Source organism: Heliangelus exortis, chromosome 8, assembly GCF_036169615.1.
Source record: "Heliangelus exortis chromosome 8, bHelExo1.hap1, whole genome shotgun sequence".
NCBI classification, from domain to species: Eukaryota; Metazoa; Chordata; class Aves; order Apodiformes; family Trochilidae; genus Heliangelus; species Heliangelus exortis.
Window position 1 is genome coordinate 11,286,714 of NC_092429.1, and position 18,651 is coordinate 11,305,364.

The following is an 18,651-nucleotide window of genomic DNA, read 5'->3' on the forward strand; positions in this document are numbered from 1 at the left end:
TGACGAGTGTGCTGATAAAATTTGAGGTGCCAATAAAAGAGGGGATTGGGATAATGCAGGAAAAAAAAAAAAAAAGCACTAGAGATTTTGAGAGGCCACAGGAATGGGCTGAATGTTTAGCACAAAATACAAGGTGAGGAACACAATGGATTTGTTAGGAGTCATTGAGAGAGGTGACGGAGAGTTTGTGTATATCAATATCAATATCAATGCCTCAATGTCCACAAGGTGATACTATGACCTGTGAGACATAACCATGAACAAGCAAGTACTACCCTAGTATATACCAAAAGCACCAGGCAGGGACACAAAAGCCTTACTGCAATTGCAGAAGGCTCTACTGAGACTCCTCAGGAACACTAGGTGCAGTCCCAGGCACCTGTATTTACAAAGGCTGACCTGAGCCCTGAAAGGCTCTGAAGGACAGTGAGGCCATTGGAGAACCAAAGGCTGGCTTTAGAACTTGGCTTGCTTAACAAAGGAATATGGAGATAGCAAAAATTCCACCTTCAGATGGGGAGGTGGATCTGGGGTGTCAGGAAGGAAGCTGGTACCTGCTCAGTGAGAAGCAGTTTCAGCTCTGAGCTGCCACTGGCATGAAGAGAATAGAACTGGCCACGACAAAAGCGCCAGCAAAAAATGGGAAGGGCTCTTCACCTTCAAGTGGCAAGAGGCACTGAGCAGCCTTTCAGCCAGCACCATTTCTCCTGCCTGGCTTTTTAGATAGAATGTGATTTATTTACAAAGGGATCAGTTACGCTGCAGTCTCTGCAAAAGCCTCACTGTGGACTGAAGCATCTTGTAAATCCACTGCTCTCACATGGAGCTGCATTCCCCGTGCCCATCCTGCACTCTGCCTGGTAGCACAGCTGAAAACAAAGTATTTTTACCCTCAAGTCTGGAAGGCCAAGACCCATGCAGTTTTGCTGGGACCTGCAGAGTGCAGGTCCCATTCCCTTCTGCTCAGGTAGGAGCAGCACTGGTGACCCCTCCCAGCCAGACCCAGTGTGCCCTCGCTTTGGATTGAGTGTGGAAGGACTGGACAGAGAGACAGCTGAGAGCATTATCCAAAATCAACCCTATGAAGGAAAAGAGGATCTGCTCACTGTTTTCTAATAAAAGAACAAAGATCTGAAAAAAATCAGGAGGTTCAAGCCAAGGAAGGTAGCTCTTCACCTAGATTTTATTATTCACCTAGATTGCTGCATCACCAAGCAGCAAGTCAGAGGAAATCAGATGCCACAAATTAACCAAAGGAAATAAAGCTGCAGAGGGCTATTAAATAAATCCAAAGGCCACCTCTAGCTCAGGACAGGCTAGGGCCACTATTTGTCAGGTGCTGGGACAGTAATTGGGAAAGGTGTTAACGAGCTTCTTGCCTTGCTCTTATTCTCTCCAGGGGCAACTGCCCTTTGACAACTGCTGGATGAATCCAGACAGACTTCTGGGCTGAGCCAGTACAGCTTCCCTGATGTTCCCAAGCTCTTACCGTCTTTCCTGAATGGGAATCCAGAAACACAAGAACGAAGCAATCCGTGAACTTCTGGTTGAGCACAACCTGTCAAGAGAGCCACAGCACATGCTGCAAAGGAGACAGTACAAACCCAGGGACATGCTGGTGTGCAGGACAAGGGGCATGATAGAGCTCTAAAGGTTCAAGCATGCCTGGCTCACAGGTGACACTGCCAAACCATGGGGCTATACAAGCCCTGAGGCTGTGAGCATGGTGTCCTGCCTGCCTGGGGACAGACAGATGGACACTGCTGAACCACATGCTGCATCAGCAGCAGAGGGAGAGCAACATCATGACAGTGGCCACACTGTCCTGACAGCACGTGCCAGGCTCATACTGCAAGAAGCTGCAGCAGACAAAGGCTGGGAGAGAGGCTACAGGAAGGTGATGGGCTGTGTCTTACCAGATACTGGGTACCAGTTTCAGCATTTTGGAAGTGCCGACAGCTCTGGGGAAAGCGGCTCAACAGCACTTTGATGAGGCTCTGGTACCAGGAGACTGTCATGGTGAGGAAGCATCCCTACAGACATAGAAAATGGCTGATTTAAGCTTTCCTCTAGCCATGGCACCAACAGCCATAATGCTACAATAGCCCTCAGACCCAAAATCTGATGCATTCATTACAGTCCACTGAGGCATGCTGGCCCAGAGCTACCCACTCTCCACAGAAGGGTACATGTAGCCTCCCTCTTCCCCAGCCAGCTAGGAGCTATGCTCCTGCATCTATCTTCTCACTGAGCAGGGAGAGATGTGCCCTGCAGGCCCTTCACCCATTCCCTCCCCAGAGCAAGACAGCAGCTGCTGTGAACCATCATTCTCTCCCTGCTGCTCACCAGCTGAGGGTCGACATCAGCAATGGATTTCCCATGCACAGCATCAAGCAGTTCCTCAAGCTCTACCAGCGAGAGCTTGCCCAGCTTCAGCTTGTCAGAAGCCAGAGGCTCCAAGAGGAAAAGGCGCTTCCAGAGGTTGTCCCTGCGGCAGTGGCACTTGGCCAGCTGCACCATGCTGCTGAGCTGCTTCTGGGCTGAGGCCACCTCAGAGGCCAGCAAAGGGAAGAGTGGCGAGGTGTAGAAGAGCCCAGGCCCCAGTTTGACTTGCGTGCCCCCTGCGTAGAACTCGCTGCTGTCCTCCATGTCCTGCCACAGCTCCCGCTCTGCCGGCTGCTGCTGCCCCAGGCTTGTCTCTGGCTCTGCTGCCTCCCATGCTGCTCGGCCCACCACAGGCTCCAGCACTTCCCGCTGCAAGCGTGGCAGCTTCTTGAAACGCCGCATGTCAGCTGTGAGGCGGGGGAAGAGCTCCCGCTGGCTGGTCATGATGACGTAGAAACGCAAGCTGAGAGCAAGGAGACACTTGTGACCTGGGGAAGAGCCATGGGCCTCTCTGTCCCTTCCAGGAAAGGTGCCTCTCTGCCCAGATAAGGACAGATACCACACTACCCAGTTCTCTGCAAGGACCCTCTCCAGACAGCACCAAACTGGGCTGTGATGTTCCAGAGCCAGTCCTCTCCCAGAGCCCTCCTCCCCAGCCAGAAAGCTTTGGTGTCCTCTCTCTTGAGCCCCCAGTGCTCACCGGAGCATGCGTCTCTCAGCCTCACTCTGCTCCTCAAATGGTGCTGCACTGTGACACACCAGGAGGGACACATCGAAGTCATCGTGGTGACGCAGACCTTCAGAGTCCTTGTAGGAACCCGAGCTGGGAGCAAAAGGACATCAGTATGAAGGGGATCTCACTTTGTTGGCCCAGAACTCTTAGTCAGAAAAAAGCCACTGGGGACGAGGAATTCAACACAGCAGGACTCCTCATAAGTGCTACAAGAAACATAAAATGCATGGGCATACTTCCTCAGCACCCCTGTTGGCCATCTCAGAAAAACTGGGCAGAACTACTGCCTGGCACCACGTAGAACAGTCAGGTTTGCTGGCATCTTGGGGCAATGTCCCCAGGATTAGGGTGTGCCCACAAATCTCCAGTAGCTCCAGGAATTTGCAGCAGATGCACTCACCTGTTCCAAATAGAGACCAGTGCATATTCATTCTGCTCTGTGCCTGGTGTCCCCTTCTTGTTGTCACTGCCTGTAGCCGGCCGGGCCATGCGCAAGGGTTTCATGTGGTAGGTGTTGGCATGGTCAGCAATGTAGTTGTACAGCTGGTGTGCAGTGATCATGTTGGTGGGCAGGGCCAACATACCTAGTGGAGAACACATGCTATTACAGGAGTTGCTTGGTGTCTCTTACTTGGTGTCCAGCAAACTATTCTGGGGGCAGAGCTGTAGACCAACCCTCGTCCCTTTCCACAACAGCAGCAAGGTGGTGGTGGGCCCCTATGTCACCCTCTCCCCATCATCTCCCTGGATACTCCCAGAGTTAAGTTTATTTGTAAAGCACTTGGGAACCTTTAGTTCAGGCTGGTGATCAGCCCCCAGCTGATCACATGTTGAGATACTCACCTTGGAAAACATGGTTGCGGCCAAATTTGGGGATGTCAGTGTGGTGGGCAATGAAATCCTCCAGGAAGCTGGTGAGATGGTAGCCCTGGCGGAGGGTCATGTGGGAACCCAGCAGATACTGGTGGACTATACGCAAGTGGAAGTCATAGCTGAATGAATGCACGTGCATGAGGTCCCGCACCTTGTCACACTCCTCTGTGAAGAGCATAGAGAGCTGCAGAAGGACAGGGAGTTAAGGCGGGAATGTTAGCCAGGCACACCATACCCTCTTGCAAGGTCCTGCCGACAGCAATGCATGGTAGAGCCTGTGCAGACACCCCTGCCCCAACACTAGAGCAGGATCCAGCCAAGAAGCAGTGTGCAGAGTGCAAAGAGCAGACCTGCAGGGCTGGGTCCAAGGGGCTGATCAGAACACGCCTTTTGGGATGAGGTTCATGCTGCCCTTGAGCTGACAGCTACGTGGCTGTGATGGAGACAGCCTCTTTTCAGCTCAGTGCTGCTCTGCACTGCCTAGTCCCCAAGGGGGTACAGGATACACCAGTGTCCTGTGAAACCAGCAAAACCCCAGCAAGTTCTGGATCTACAGACAAAGACTGACTCCCTGAATGTTTCTTGAGAGCAGGAGGCAGCACAGAGGCCTGTGGGGAGAAGCTGCATTCAGAGATGGGCAACAGCAGAGCTGCTATAGCCCCATGTTCGGTAACTAACAAGGACCAAGGCTGGCTGCTGGGAAGCTAAATCCAGTGGTGGCTGGTGTGTCACAGCTGTGCGCAAAGGGAGGGTCCCTCCAATACACAGACAGACAGACAGACAGACAGACACACACACACACACACACACACACTTACACACACACTTGACCATGCCATCAGCACAACTGCAGCTACTGTGCCTGGGGACAGCATTGGTGAAGGCCTCAGCATTGCCCTCATGTAAGAAGCCCAGTTTTTGTGTCTTTCAGCTCTGTGACCCCTTTGGGCCGTTGACTCACATCTTAATCCCTTGGTTTAAGGAAGGGCTAGCAGGGAAAACCAGCAGGCAGGAGGCACTGGCACAAGAACAGGTTGCACCACCTACATTGCAGCTGCCATAAGCCAGAGAGCAACCTGCACAGCCAGGACTGGCCCGGAGAGAGCCCATAGCTCTGCCAGGTGAAGGGCAAGAAACACAACATGCTGCCCCCAGGCCAGCACCCAGGGTCCACCCCATCCTCCTCCCAGGCTGGGCTGCCCACTGTGGCATGTGCAGCTATGGAAGGCACTGGGACAGGAGGCAAGAGGCAGCTCCACTACTGAGTGCTGGAACTGGAGGGGTGGAAGATCAGGCAGTGGGAGGTTCAGCCCTATCCTGGCAGGTCCTGCCATGCCCAGCGTGGCAGCAGGAAAGGACATACCACTGACTCAGAGATGGAGCTGGGTCCCATGCAGCTCTGGCTGTAAGAGTGCCCTGATGGAGAGAGATGCACAGCCAGTGGGAAAAGGGACAAGGCACTGACTGCCCAGCCCTGTTCCTGCATCCAGCCTGTCCTGTACAGGCCCAGGGTGGGACAAAGGAAGAGAAGAGGCAGAGGAGCCCAACTGCCCCACCTGGAGGAACACCAGACTAGTTCAAGCATGTGGGAAGACTGGCCTGGCTCCTGCAGCAAGCCCCAAGTCTCTAGCTCCCTGCTCCCACTACAAAACTAGGCAAAGTCTTTTCCCAAGTCAGCCAGAGCCTGGATGTTCCCTGCAATGTCAGCAGCAGCCTGGTTACCCTGCCCTGTGCACATGCAAGCTTCTCAGGAAAGGCTCAGAAAACCCTCAGGCAAGGCCCTGTCAGGCTCAAAGTTCAGGATAGCCACTCCTAGCATATGTAAGACACAGCCTGGCTATAGAACCACCTTGTAAAGGACAGTTTGGTCAGGATATCTGCTGCCTCAGACAGGTTGGGGATGGTCAGCCTTTAGACAGCCACCCCAGTGCCCTGCAGACAGGCAGGAGTTACCCTGACACACAGAGAGAGAAGGGAGAAGGCAACCCTATGGTGCTGTAAAGCAAGACACAGAGTCAACAAGAGCTAGGGCTCATGGTGCAGAAAGCAATCTCCTCCAGCAAAGGGCAGCCATCCATGTTTGCAGATCTCTGTTCCCATTCCGATTCCCTTCTGTTCCAAGGGAAGAAGAGAGCTTTCCATGCACTGACTTTCTGTGGAGCAGTCATCTTTTCCAGAATAGCTCCTGTTTCTCCCCAGACTGCTCTATCTTGCTCCCCAAGCTAGGGCAAATCATCTTCTTGCCAAACCTTCCAACCCCTTTCACAGCACTGCAGATCTGCTCAAGCAGCTGGCTGTGGAGTGTACATGGCTGCAAAAGGCTCTGTGTGGTACTGTTTTTCGAGGACTCTTCAGAACCTGCTGCACCTGAAATTCCAACTCTGTCCCAGAGACTGCTGCCTCTCCTGAAGTGGCCCCTGGCTCTGAGGAGCACCAGCTGTGCCTGCAAAGCCATTACCTGGGAGTTCACAGACTGGCCCATGGGGATCCGGGAGCACTCCAGTGCGTACTGCTTCACACAGAAGTAATAGCCCTGGAGGAGAGAGCACATGAGCACAGCACAGGCCTTGAGCCTCTCCAGGGAAGGAGAACATCCCCCATGCTTCACTCTCTGGGCAGAACCTCATACACTCTTGTTCCATGTTTTGTTTCCCCTCCTGTCTGAACCAAGCTGGCCCAGCCAACATGTGGCTAAGAACTGAGCACCCTACCTGGTGCTGAGCCCTTGCATCTTTTCTTAGCCTGCCTCCAGGCAGCTCTTACTGTTCTGAGCCCTGCAGAACCATCCTTAGATGATTCACAGTCCTGCATGACCATGAAAGAAGCCAGAAAAGATAGAAAAAATTATCTATCCCTGCTGCACTTCTCCTCATCACCCACTTTGTCATCTCTGAAGACTGTCCCCAAATTCCCACAGATCATATTTCTTTTGCTGTTCTTCCTTACCTGGAAAGCCAACTCCATAAGCACAATCCCACCTGGAAGAGCTCTCTGTAGATGATAGGTGGCAACAGCAGGGCTTGTGCTCTGTGAAGAGAAGGAAAAAGCTGGAGAGGCTCTGTGGCACAGGAGAGCAGACCACACACCAGAGTGTGAGGCTGCCATAAGGCTCTGTGGCAGAGGTGGAAAGAAAGGAGCCACATCGACTGAGCACTCTCACTGGAGGGAGGAGAGCAGACATGCCAGAACTGACTATGAAAAGAATTTTAACAAACCTAATAAACAGTCTTCAAGGGAACAGAGCAAGTACATTGCTCCTTTCACCTGCTGCTTACTCAGGAGAGGGTGCCTTTAGAGTTTGTGAACACTGTGAGCTGAGGGATGATGCTGGCATTTTTGCTTTGGTGCTTTCTCTGCCCTCTCATATCCTTTCTGTCTGAAACTGATTGTAAAGCCAACCAGGGGAACTGCCCCACTCCACACCCTGACTTCCATCCCAGTTTCACCCCTCTAACAAGACATGTACTCACCTTTGGACTCCCCTCTGCTTTTGGCTTTGTGTAGGAAAAGGACCCTCTTCCCTCCACACCCATTGCTGCTAGAGCTCGGATCCGGCTCGTGCTGCTGGAAATGACAGCAGAGACAGCCTTGAGCAGAAGAGCCAACATCTCCTGTTGTGTCAAACCAGGGCACAGCTCAGTGTGTCAGCCTTTCTCCAACAACAAGGTTCCCAGAACATCACTGACCTGCGAGTGGTGGGTGAAGGTGGCCGCACCTGGACCAGAATGAAGCCCATGCTCTGCAAATACTGGATGTACTGCTGCAAGAAGGCATTGCACATCTCCTGCAGCCAGGGCTCCTCCTTCACCTTGCAAGGCAGAGCTTCTGTCGAGTCACAGCTGTGGCTGCGGTCCCTCCCTGAAGCTGTGGAGTCATTTGAGCGGTGGCGTTTCTGGAACAGAAAACGACTTCCTAAGGAGACCTGTCCCCAGCAGGTGACACTCACTGGAACACCACCAGCTGGTCTGGTTGGATGAAGGGCAGATGTTCCTCTGACAGACAGCACTAACAGCAGATTCCTCAAACACTGTCCTAGTGCATGTGCCAAAACACAAGATCCAAATTTTACCCAGCCATGGACTGACCTAACAATACTTCAACAGACTTCAGGAAAAGGTGTTCTGGCAGAAGTGAGTAATTCACAACTCCACCCCCAGAGCACAAAAACTTCTACAAAGTTTTAGTGGCTCACTACTAGTTTACACAAGGCTCTAAAGAGCTTCAGCTCCTACTGCTATTGTAAGAGTCCAATCCCCTTATGGATCTTGCTGACTTCTCAGGATTTACTAATAGTTCAGTAGCACTGAGTAGGAATAGTGTTTCTCTTTAGTCATTTTTAGTTCTCTTTTTAGCGTCCCGAATACTCCTTGTCTTTGTGCTGAGAGACTGAGGTTTCCTTTCTTGATTTCCCTCCGTCAAGCCTTTGGCTCTTTTACATGTTTCTATCTGCCCTTTCATTCACCTGTCCCAGGAGTACTCTCTTTACCTGGGGTAAAGAGATTTTACCTCTTTTTACCTCTCCAGCTACTCTCTAATCTTCTCTAGTTCACTGCCTTTGCCACAACATGCTTGGTCTCACACTTACAGTCCAGATGAAGACATTAATACACTAATATTTTAGAAATATACTGGAATGTTACCCAAAATACTAACACCCTTTCCTGATGTACTCTAAACAGTTTGCCTTTTACATACAACTGTCCATGAACTGAAGAAATCCACTGAGCTGTCTGCTGTACAGGCAGCTAGTACACAGTACAGGAGCAGTTCAAATTTCTTTTCACATTGTGCTCTGTTTTACTGGGAACCAGGTCCCAGCTCCCACAGTACCTCCCATTTCACAGGCTACTCAGGTTTCTCTTGCTTTCCTTGTAGTTTTTTTTTTTCTGCTCTGACCAATCTGAACAGGTACACAGCACTGCAATGATTGGCATCTCCTATATACTACAATGAATGATCTGGAGATATAGAACCCAATACACAGCCATGAAACCGCTGCTGCCAGGTTCCTTAAATTGAATAACCAATTTTCCTTTTACTCTGTTCCAAAAACAAAGTGGAGTTCTCATTCTGTGATGATACTTTTCCTTTCTCTTGTGAGTGCTCCATTTCTGTAGCAACCTCGGTTTAAAGACCCTGTCAGAATCCTTTCGACATTTAGATAAATTCCAACAACCTGTTCTTCCCTGCTGACACACATGTAGACCATGAATAGCTGGTGAAGGATCTTCACCGGTTAGAGCCTGTCAGCTTGCAACCTGTTCAGGATTCAGCTGGTTTACTTCCAATTGTTCCAGCTATTTGCTGGGTTCAGGCAAGGTTTACCAGGTCTGGCTGCTGAATGCATAAAGTCAGGTTTTGCTTTTTCAACAGACCAGTACCAGGCAACACTTTCTGATGGCTTTGCTAGACTCAGCCCTGAATTCCCTGGGTAGAAAACATAAGTCAGTCTTCCCCAGGGATGGTGTGGCTGCAAAAGAAAGGCTCTGAGGATTCAAGGATTTTCTCAGTCTCCATCTTAATAGGATGCAAAGGCATCCTGTAATGCAGCGGTGAGCTTAGAGCAGCCCTGTCTTGGGAAAATATTGCAAAGCCATTCTTTGCCCAAGTGCATGAAGCCCAACCCCATTGGTGGTTGCTGACACTCACCTTCCCCTCTACCTTGCACTGCTGGTCAGTCTGAATCTGCTGCCGGAATGCCGGGTCAAAGAGCAAGGGGGTAGCACAGTAATGAACCAGGCGTGAGGACTGCTTCAGGGTCTCCAGGTCTGCCAGCTGCACAGCACAAGAGGAACACAGTTACAACACACATCCCTCATCAAGCCTGGGAACAAGCTGCTAAAACACTGTGCTGTTGCTCAGGTGGGGATCAAACTCTAAAGGGAAGCCCACAGCTTTACAGCTTTTCCAGTGCTGGGCAGTGAGGCTCCATTCCCAAGGCTGGTGCTAGAGTCCAGCAACCCCAGAAGTTCAAGCAGAGAATACTGCTCCATGCCCAAACAGCATCCCCAGCATACACCCTGCTCTGAGTTCCAGTGCTCCCCTTTGCCACAGGCAAAATGGTGCACTCAGTGTGCTTTAAGAAAAGCTGGGATGTACTCACACTGATGGGCATGTTGGACTGTGCTGATCTCTGCTGCCAGGTAACAAAGAGGTTCTCAATCTTCATCTGCTTCTCCAGTTCTGGAGGAAAGAGAGCAGCCACAAGAGTATCACACTGCAGCCCCAAGTACTGCTGCTCCCCTTCACTCCCACCTTATTCAGGCCATAACCCATCCCCTCACAATGCCCTCCCATGAGGAGCTCAAAGCTGTCACCCCTGCCAGAACTCTTGTTCTGTTCTTTCTGAGCTCCTTCTTCAGGTAGCCTCCCATGACATCAAGCCCATTGCCTTACCTTTCCTCTCCATGCTCTTGATTTCCAGGAACTGGGCCCCATGCCAAGACACGGGGTCAAAAGGTCCCAAATCAGGTGGACGGGGTATGCGCTTGATGGTGGTGATGTCCCTCAGAGCTTCATCAAAGGGCACCACGTCGGGGTGGAAGTGCAAGGATGGCAGATTACGGGCAGAGCTGCTCAGGCGGCCTTGCTCCTTGCTAGGTGGGGGGCTGGAGCTTCGGATCAGTGCATCAATCTCCAAAGTGGAGTTCAGGAAAGGATTTGGCTCCTAAGCAAGCAGACACAGCCATGAAAGCCTCCTTACTGCCAGCCTTGGAGAAAAGACCCACAAGAACAAAGTAAACCTGATTTTGGCCGTCTGTAGACATATCTGTTAGCCTTCTCCACCACCAGTACTGAGGAGAACAGGCCTTGACCCAGCACGGCCCTAATGTGCAGTGGGCAGTCTATTCCCCAGCCTCCTCCACCCTAAATAATCTAGCCACAGGTAAGTGCTGCCAACAGCAGAACCTGCTTCCCATTCCTCTTCTGGCTGTCTCAAAGAGCAGACAGCAACAGACTGGCTGGACACTACCACAGTCAGACACATGAGCACCTGGGGATGCCTTGCCAACTGGCACACAAAAGCACAGAAATGTCTTCATCAGACCATTGAGCTGCCAAGGTTCTTTCTGAAGAGGAAAGAACTGCCCTGCCCAGCCAGGTGCCCTACCTGCTTGCTATCCTCATGCCATGGTGTGTCCATGAAGCAGTAGTGGTGGAAGAGACCCAGCTTCTGGCTGATCAGGCAGTGCACAATGTGAGAACGGGCATTTTGCCACTGCAGCAGGCGAATAAGTGAGCAGTTCAGGTTGGCCCCCAGGTCTGGTGACCAGTTGTAGGTGTAGAGAGTCAGCTGGAGAAAGAGAGGAGGGGAAGGAAGGCTGAAAAACCTTCTCAGAGAGGGCCCACATGGGCTGCTCTGGTTGGTACTTGCTGCAGCTCCACAGTTTCAAATGGCAAAGCTGGGACATGGAGAGTGGCAAGAGCTCATTTACAGCCCCCTGTTAACAGCTACAGGAGCAGTGGTGGTACTTGCACTGGCAGCACAAGAGCCCAGCTTGATGTGGACCTTGTTGTGGGGAAGAAACGGTACTCTTTGTAGTCCACAGTGGAGCAGCTGAAGTGAAACACATCGAGGGTTGCTGCCCTCTAGTGATCCCCACAGTGCTGCAGGGAACCGGCAGCTCTGCTTGTAGCATGAGCAGAGATGTTCTGCCCAGTTTGTTTGGAGGGTTCCTTCCTAGGGAAGGCAGTTGGCCTGCAGCAGCACTCTTCCTCTCCTATTTCTAGCCTTGGGACATTTGGGGACAGCTTGGCTATCAGGAGACAACAGGCATCATCCCCTACCTTTTTGTCGATAATCTCTATGAAGAAGAACCTTTGTCGAGGTGCCAGGTCTCGTCCAACAAGGCTTGGGTCAGACCCTCTCTCTGCTGAGCTGAATTCCATAGCCTCAAAGCGCTGGAGGCCTTTGTGAACTGGAAGGCAGAGTTATTACCCTCAGACCAGTTCATCCCACTCTTGCATCCCACATGCAATTAAGGTGGCCTGACAGGATGTTGTGCCACAGGACTGTTCAGCTTGTCTAGAAATCAGCAGAGCAAATTTGCATCAAGCAAATCTGAGAATAAGGTGTCAGGAGCTGAAAACAGACAACCCACTGCCCACCTCTGGGCACAAGCAGTCTGTCGCAAAGAACAGCAAAGCACAGCAAAGAGAGGAACTCCGCTCACCCATCTCATATCCCTAGAGCCCCCAGCACAGAGTTCTGTGTAGCCTGGACAGCCACTCACCCTGTTCTGTGCTGCAACGCCACTGCTGGAAGTTGCGTCCCAGCAGGATGAAGTGTCTGATGGCTGCAGGGCGGGGGCTGGTGCTCTGGCCAGGCTTGTAGGGCAGGAAGGCAGTGCCCCCATGGTAGCTGCAAGGAAGAGCACCAGAAGTGGCTGACAAATAGAGCCATGGGAGGAGGCACTGGCACAGCTGACTGGTGTTTGCTGGTGTAAAACAGCTCGCTACGAACTGCAGAACTCACCAGATCTGCTCGAACACCTTGACAGTGGTGTCACTTGCGAGGGCAGTGACCAGGCTCACCACTTCCACCAGGATGGAGGACAGGAGGAAACGGGACACAATCTCTGCTGAGCATTGCTGCACTGATGGGCATCCTGTATGGAAGAAGTACTGTAGGACAAGGTGCCAAGCTGCCCCAGAGCCAAGCACTGCCTGCCTGGCCAGTGGAGAGGGCTAAGGGAACCCTGCTCCAGGCCTGCTGCCCAGAGCAGGCCATGTTCCTGCCTTGCCAAGGACTGAGGCAGGCAGAGCTGGCAAACAAGGACGAAGAAGATGAAGGCTCTCCTCTGAAGTGGGACCTGGACTAAACTCCCTGCATGCCTCGAGCCTGGCACTTTATTCCCCCTCTTTATTCTTGCCACAGCTATGTAATGCTGATGCTGGCCCTGAAACCAATAGGGCTCTGGAGAGGTCTGAAGAGAGATAGGGTGTATAACTAGGTAGAGATAAGAAAGGGCTGAAGGCGGATGGCCTCGTGCCATATAAGGACTTGTGCTCAGCTCCAGGGAGGGTCCATCCTCAGCCCACCTGGAGGAGTTTGGACCCAAGATACATACCCAGATGGTTCATGAATGCCATCCACTGCAGGCAGGTTTGACTGAAGAGTGGGTGCATGGTACCTACATCTCCTTCTTCCAACTGACAGGCTCTGCGCCTGGAAAGAGGAAAGGGAAGCAGTTATACTGGATCAAAGTCAATAGCAGTGAAGGCACAATGGTGCAATGGTGTCTCCCCACCCAGCTTCAGAGTTGAGCCTGAAAGGCTCCCTTTTGTGGTTTTTACAGCCCTTGAGCTTGGTCCCTCTGAATCGTCACCACAGGGGTCTCAGGTGTTGCACAGGGCCCCGCAATGCAGGGAAGGGATCTCTGACAGGGAGAACCACCAGTGCTCCCAGCAATAAGGATGGAGGCTTTCTATGTGGAAAGCAGCTCCCCTAATTGGCTGTGTAAGGGAGAAACTGCAAGGAAAGGGGATGTGGTCCAGAGGGTTAAGATGCAGACAGAGCCAGCAGGACATCAGGCTGCAGAGTGCTGTGCAGCAGATGGGAACAACACCCCAGCTGCCTGGCCTGCAGAGGTTGTGCTTACCTCTGTGCCTGTTCCAGTTCAGCTGTGGCTGCGGCCCGATCCTGGCTCAGATGCTGCTTGAGACTCTCAGTCTTGTGCCGCCGCCTTGTGCGAGCCTCTTCTGGTCTCTCCAGCACAATGTCATCAGTAGTCTTGGGGCTACCCAGCTCTGAGGACTCTGTCTTGCTCTAGGGAGAAGGGGGTGAGTTATGGCTGTGCACATGCACAGCCCAGACAGTGCCCTGATCTCAAATTCCCTATGATCAGCTATGGTCTCCTGATCCCAGCCAGATTCCTCCTCTCTGTTCCTTCTGGTGAGACATACCATGAGGACCTACAGGCACTGCTCCCCACTGGTCCCTCAGGATTACCAGCATGTCCCAGAAGCTGCGGCGTCCCAGCTTGCTTGTGGGTGTCACTGGCTCCCCAGAACTGGATGAAGGGGCAGAAGCGAAGTGCAAGGGTGGAGGACAGCTCCTGCCAGTCCCACCAGTGGTGAGGGCCAAGCCCTTGGTCTCAGACATGGTCCTCCTTAGGCCTCCTGTGGAGACAAATGCAAATCAGACTCTACAGAGCCTTCCACTGTGACACTGTGCCTGTGTATCCCACTGTGGCTGGTCAGAACATGGCTGGAGATAACCTTCAGCAACACCCAGCAAAGTAGATTCAGTCTCACGGAGCAGACAGACCTGTAATATCTCTTCCAACCCTCACTTCTATCATGCTTCTTCCCTGATACATCACACAGTGCAGCTTGCAGCTCCCTCCATCCCAGCCCCTCAGCCCTGGTTGCCCCAGCACAGCCATTTCCTGCAGGCCAGGCAGCAGAAGCGAGGCTGATTGTGAGCTCAGGATTGCCATCCTGGCTGGGCTCTCACCTGCAGAGCTCAGGTCCTCCAGGTCGGTGGCACTCAGGGGGCAAGAAGATTCCACACAGAGCGGGGCTGGCAACACAAGGAACTCCATGACAGCATCGCAGAGAGCGTGGCGCAGGGCCCCACGCAGCTTCTCCGACAGCTGCATCAGGCTGATGTTGCCCTTCTCCCAGATATCCAGGCGCACCAGCACGCAGGGCTCTGCAGGAAGAGGGCAATCCTGCATGGCTCTGCAGCCTCACACTCGGTGGTCCTCCTAGGTGACCCAGGAGATGCAGAGACAGCAGGGAATTGGCAGCTTGTGACCACCCCCTACCTGAATGCGGGGTGCCATCCCCTGGCTGGTGCCTGCCGACCGCAGTGAGGCTTTCGAAGTCGGTGTCCTGCAGCAGGCCCACGACAGGAGAGGAGGGAGGCAGCTTCAGAGGGTCAGGCTTCTCCCCATGGGCCAGTGAGGTGGGGCTGCCATGCTCATCCACAAATGTCAGTGCAATGCATGCGATTCCTGCGGGGGAGAGTCCGAGACAGCTTCCATCAGCCCAGCACTGGGTGCACTCCTACCAGCCCTGCCCACTGCATGCCACCCCACACCTGGGACCATCGTGTCATCACGTGGGTTGCACAGTGCCATGGGACAGGCAGGGCCCAGAGGAGGGGACACAGCCAGGGGAGCTAGGTGCACCCGTGGGGACCAGGGTAAGCTGAGTGGTGTTTGGCACAAGTTGTCCCCATCACCCCAAGAATCTCTCTCCTGCAGCATCACAGAAGCTTTTGTCTTATCCTGCAGGAGTTTCCTGGGTTGTCCAGCCCCATATTCAAGGGGGAACTACCTCCATGTGCCCCAGGAGGGCCTTTATGCAAAGAGAGCCAGGACGGGGCTCACCATCCCTGTCCTCTTAAGGGACAAAGTACAGTGCCCAGAAACTCTTCAGCAGCCCTCTCCAGGCTATGAAGGGCCTTGAGTCCCTGCAGAGGAAGGCTGTATTAATGACAGCTCTTTGCAGATTACGTTCATGGCCTCCTTCCCACTGTACAGTGTCTGATCCTGAGGTCTTCTCCATATACTCCTATCTCAAGCAGGATGACACATAGTATTAGCCTGGAGTTGCTGCAGAGTAAAGTTTAGGCCCTTCCTGTAGCCTCCCTGCACTGAACCTGACACACAGTTGACAGGAGAGTTCAGAGCAGAGCATGGTGCCTGCTCCACATCCCACACACTGCAAGGCCTGGATCACACAGAGGGAGAAGCCCTGATACAGACTGGAGCAGAACAGAAGATCATTCCCCATGGCCAACTTGCTGGCCAAGGGACCAGGGAGGCAACAGCAGGGATGGAGTCATGAGATCCAAACCCCATGCTGTTACTCTAGATGCTCCCATCCCCTTTAAAAGTCTCCTGACTAAGCCAGCAGTCAGGATGACAAAGCTGGCAAAGGGTGATGTACCCAGATGCAAACCACTTCAGCTCCACAGCATTGCTTGGCCCATATTCTGTCCTTCCCCATCCCAGAAAGGATGGGAGTGACACCAGACTCCACTGCCACAGAGCAATCAAACTGGACCCAACTGGACCCTCCTTGTGTGGAGGATGGGTGCCCTCCCTGGGCTGAGACAAATCCAGCTCCAGCAGGCTGTGCCCAGATCTGAGCAGCAGCACAAACACCTGATCTCCATCATTCCTAATGCAGGATAAGCTTTGCAGCAGCCTTTCCTCCAAGAGATGCCAGATGCAAGGGGGAGGGCACTGGGATAGACACACTCCCAAAAGAGAGAGGTGGGCAGCTCACTTGCTTCCCACACTGAGGAAAGGAAACTCTACACCTATGAACACTCCTTCACTTGAAGAAAAGTGCAGGAGCTGCCTTATCCCAGATGTGCTCTGCAGCTTTGACATGTCTCTTCCCCAGACAGGCACAGGAACAACCCTTTATCCACCAATTAACAGAGTTCACAGTTTCCTAAACATCAAAAGTATTGGGGACTAGGACTTCACCCAGAACAGCAAATCTGCCCCACGTGACAGTGTGTACAGGTTCTCCCAAGCAGACTTTCTCTCTCTAACCAGTGAAAGGCACAAATTCGACATCTGTCTGGCTTGACAGTCAGCCATGGGGTCACCAGAACGATGTTCATGCAGGTCACTGTAGACTAAGATATGGATACTTCCCTAATCCCAGACAGACTCTCACACTGAGCCCCTTCAGCCTTCCCCTCTCTGGCAGGTTTCCCTATCACATCCATTCCTGTAGGTCCATTCTGCTTCTGTCCATCTCAGGTGAGGACATGAGAATAAGCAAGAACAATGTCTCACATCCTCCTCATTCTGGGACACATGCTCTAGAGAGGGAGCATCCACAGCAGTGCTATCAAGCAGGCCAGGTCAGCAGCTGAGGGAGCAGACTTCTCATTTGCATGTGTTCCCTGAGTTCTTGGCTGGTTTGCCAAGAAAGTGCCAAGCACTGCACACCCTTCAGCTGGCTCAGTCCCTCTGGGGCAGGGATGATTGCTGCTCCTGCCCCAGAAGCAGAAAGGCAAGACTTCCCACCACAGGGAACAAAGCTTCCAGTCTTATTACAGGAGCACAGAGAAGCTGCAACGCAACCATTAAATCACAGGTAAGAGACAGGTAAGCAACTCAAGAGCTGAGCTCTGAGGCTATGGGAAGATGTATGTTAGCAAGAGCTGCCAAGGACCTTACTGCCCAATGCAATGAAGTTTGGCTGCATACTCATCCATCTCATCCCACGGAGAGGTGGGGTGCTAGGGAGCTGTTACCTCCCATATGTGAGGGACACTGAGCCTCTGACTCAGGCTCACTGAAATACCAAGTAAACATCTAGTGGTGCCTGGGCAGTGTAGCCCCTTGGTGTGCAAGGGAACCCCCACCCCAGGACACAGCCAGAGACAGTGATGATGCTACACCCTGGAGCACAAAACCACATCTGAAGCATCATGACGAGTCATCCTGAGGGAGAAAATATCTGTTGGGAGCTGTGGGGGAAAAGGGCAAAAGAGTTTTAGGGTTCACTGCTTGCAAGCCAACAGGGCAGCACACAGACCCTCAGCAGCTGGGGAATGCACAGCTGCCATCTCAGGGCAGCAGGTTCTGTTTGTTCATTTATCTAACTAGGAAAAAAGAGAAGGATTAGCCAAATGGACACACACAGACAGACACATAGAGGAGTCAAAGCTGAAGCCACAACACAAGGAAAACAAGAGCAGCAGGGACCAGAGGGGCCAGGAAGCTGCACAGGAAAGGGAACTGGAGTAATACTCGGAGCCACATGTGCTACCTTGGAAGTGGGAGAGTGGAAAGAGGTGCTGCACAAGGTCCGACATGGTACCTACATAACAGAAGAACATCCAGAGGGTGCATGAGGGGCACGAGATGCAATGGCCAGGTAACAGACCACATGGCCCAGACAAAACACAACAAAAAAGCCTGCTACAGGATGAGCCCTATCCAATCCCTTATCCAGCAGTCCAGAGAAAAAAGCAAGAATATTGCACCCGCAGCCAATGCTCAGTTCCACGCAGCATTCATTCAGCTACCCCTTTGTGGCAAAGGCTCCAGCAATAATTGTCTGTGCTCCCTTCTCCAGCCCCATTGAGACTCTGTGCCCCGCACCTATTGAGGTCTTGCTGCATCTTGTCCCCACAGCTACTGAAACCTAGAGCTGCTTCCTACAGGAACAGGACAAGCTTAGCAAATTGCTCTGTGGGAGGCCTTGGTTTGCTCCCCAACACATGCAAGGGCATGCAGTTCCTGCCCACCTCCCAGCCATTTGAGGAACACGCTGCCCTGACACCACCCACCTCAGTCACTCAGTGCTCCAACATGAGAAACAGCTCCCCAACACACAGCCCCATACCCTGATCAGAAAGGAGTTGTGCATGGTACCTTTGCCACCAGTGCCTTGGCCGCCTGGCTTGTTGTACAGATAGAGATCTTGGTCAGGGACGCTCCCACTGTGGTTGAAGTAATGCTAAGGAGAGCAAGGAAATACAGTGACAGAGACTAAAGAATTTGCCTTAACTGGCAGCAGAGGCCCATGCATGTGCAGAGCTCATTACTAGACCTCTAGCAAGCAATCCAGACCTACTTAAACATTTGTCAGCATAGCCTTGGCCACTTTTGGGCAGAAGGACCCTCCTACAGCTCTGTACAATGTTATACGGCGCTACACATCTGGCCTCACCTTCT

General features: G+C 52.5%; 2 protein-coding genes across 6 annotated transcripts in view; one reads left to right on the plus strand and one right to left on the minus strand.

Moving 5' to 3' along the window:
* HYI (hydroxypyruvate isomerase (putative)) overlaps positions 1-18,651 on the plus strand; it is a 199,374-nt gene that overhangs the window by 5,373 nt on the left and 175,350 nt on the right. The window lies entirely within an intron of this gene.
* Positions 1-18,651, minus strand: part of SZT2 (SZT2 subunit of KICSTOR complex) — a 56,786-nt gene that overhangs the window by 1,771 nt on the left and 36,364 nt on the right. For 2 of the 5 annotated variants that reach the window (XM_071750429.1, XM_071750426.1), the window contains exons 49-71: positions 18,349-18,433; positions 14,764-14,952; positions 14,451-14,648; positions 13,944-14,113; positions 13,594-13,760; positions 13,063-13,160; positions 12,468-12,600; positions 12,226-12,353; positions 11,780-11,910; positions 11,103-11,285; positions 10,388-10,658; positions 10,095-10,174; positions 9,641-9,766; positions 7,678-7,883; positions 7,462-7,552; positions 6,938-7,018; positions 6,450-6,524; positions 3,962-4,175; positions 3,519-3,702; positions 3,086-3,208; positions 2,347-2,848; positions 1,917-2,033; positions 1,490-1,558 (exon numbers count right to left, since the gene is read on the minus strand). In XM_071750429.1, coding sequence (XP_071606530.1) covers positions 1,490-1,558; positions 1,917-2,033; positions 2,347-2,848; positions 3,086-3,208; positions 3,519-3,702; positions 3,962-4,175; positions 6,450-6,524; positions 6,938-7,018; positions 7,462-7,552; positions 7,678-7,883; positions 9,641-9,766; positions 10,095-10,174; positions 10,388-10,658; positions 11,103-11,285; positions 11,780-11,910; positions 12,226-12,353; positions 12,468-12,600; positions 13,063-13,160; positions 13,594-13,760; positions 13,944-14,113; positions 14,451-14,648; positions 14,764-14,952; positions 18,349-18,433 — 3,621 coding nt within the window. The other 3 variants (XM_071750425.1, XM_071750427.1, XM_071750428.1) reach the window with 2 other exon arrangements.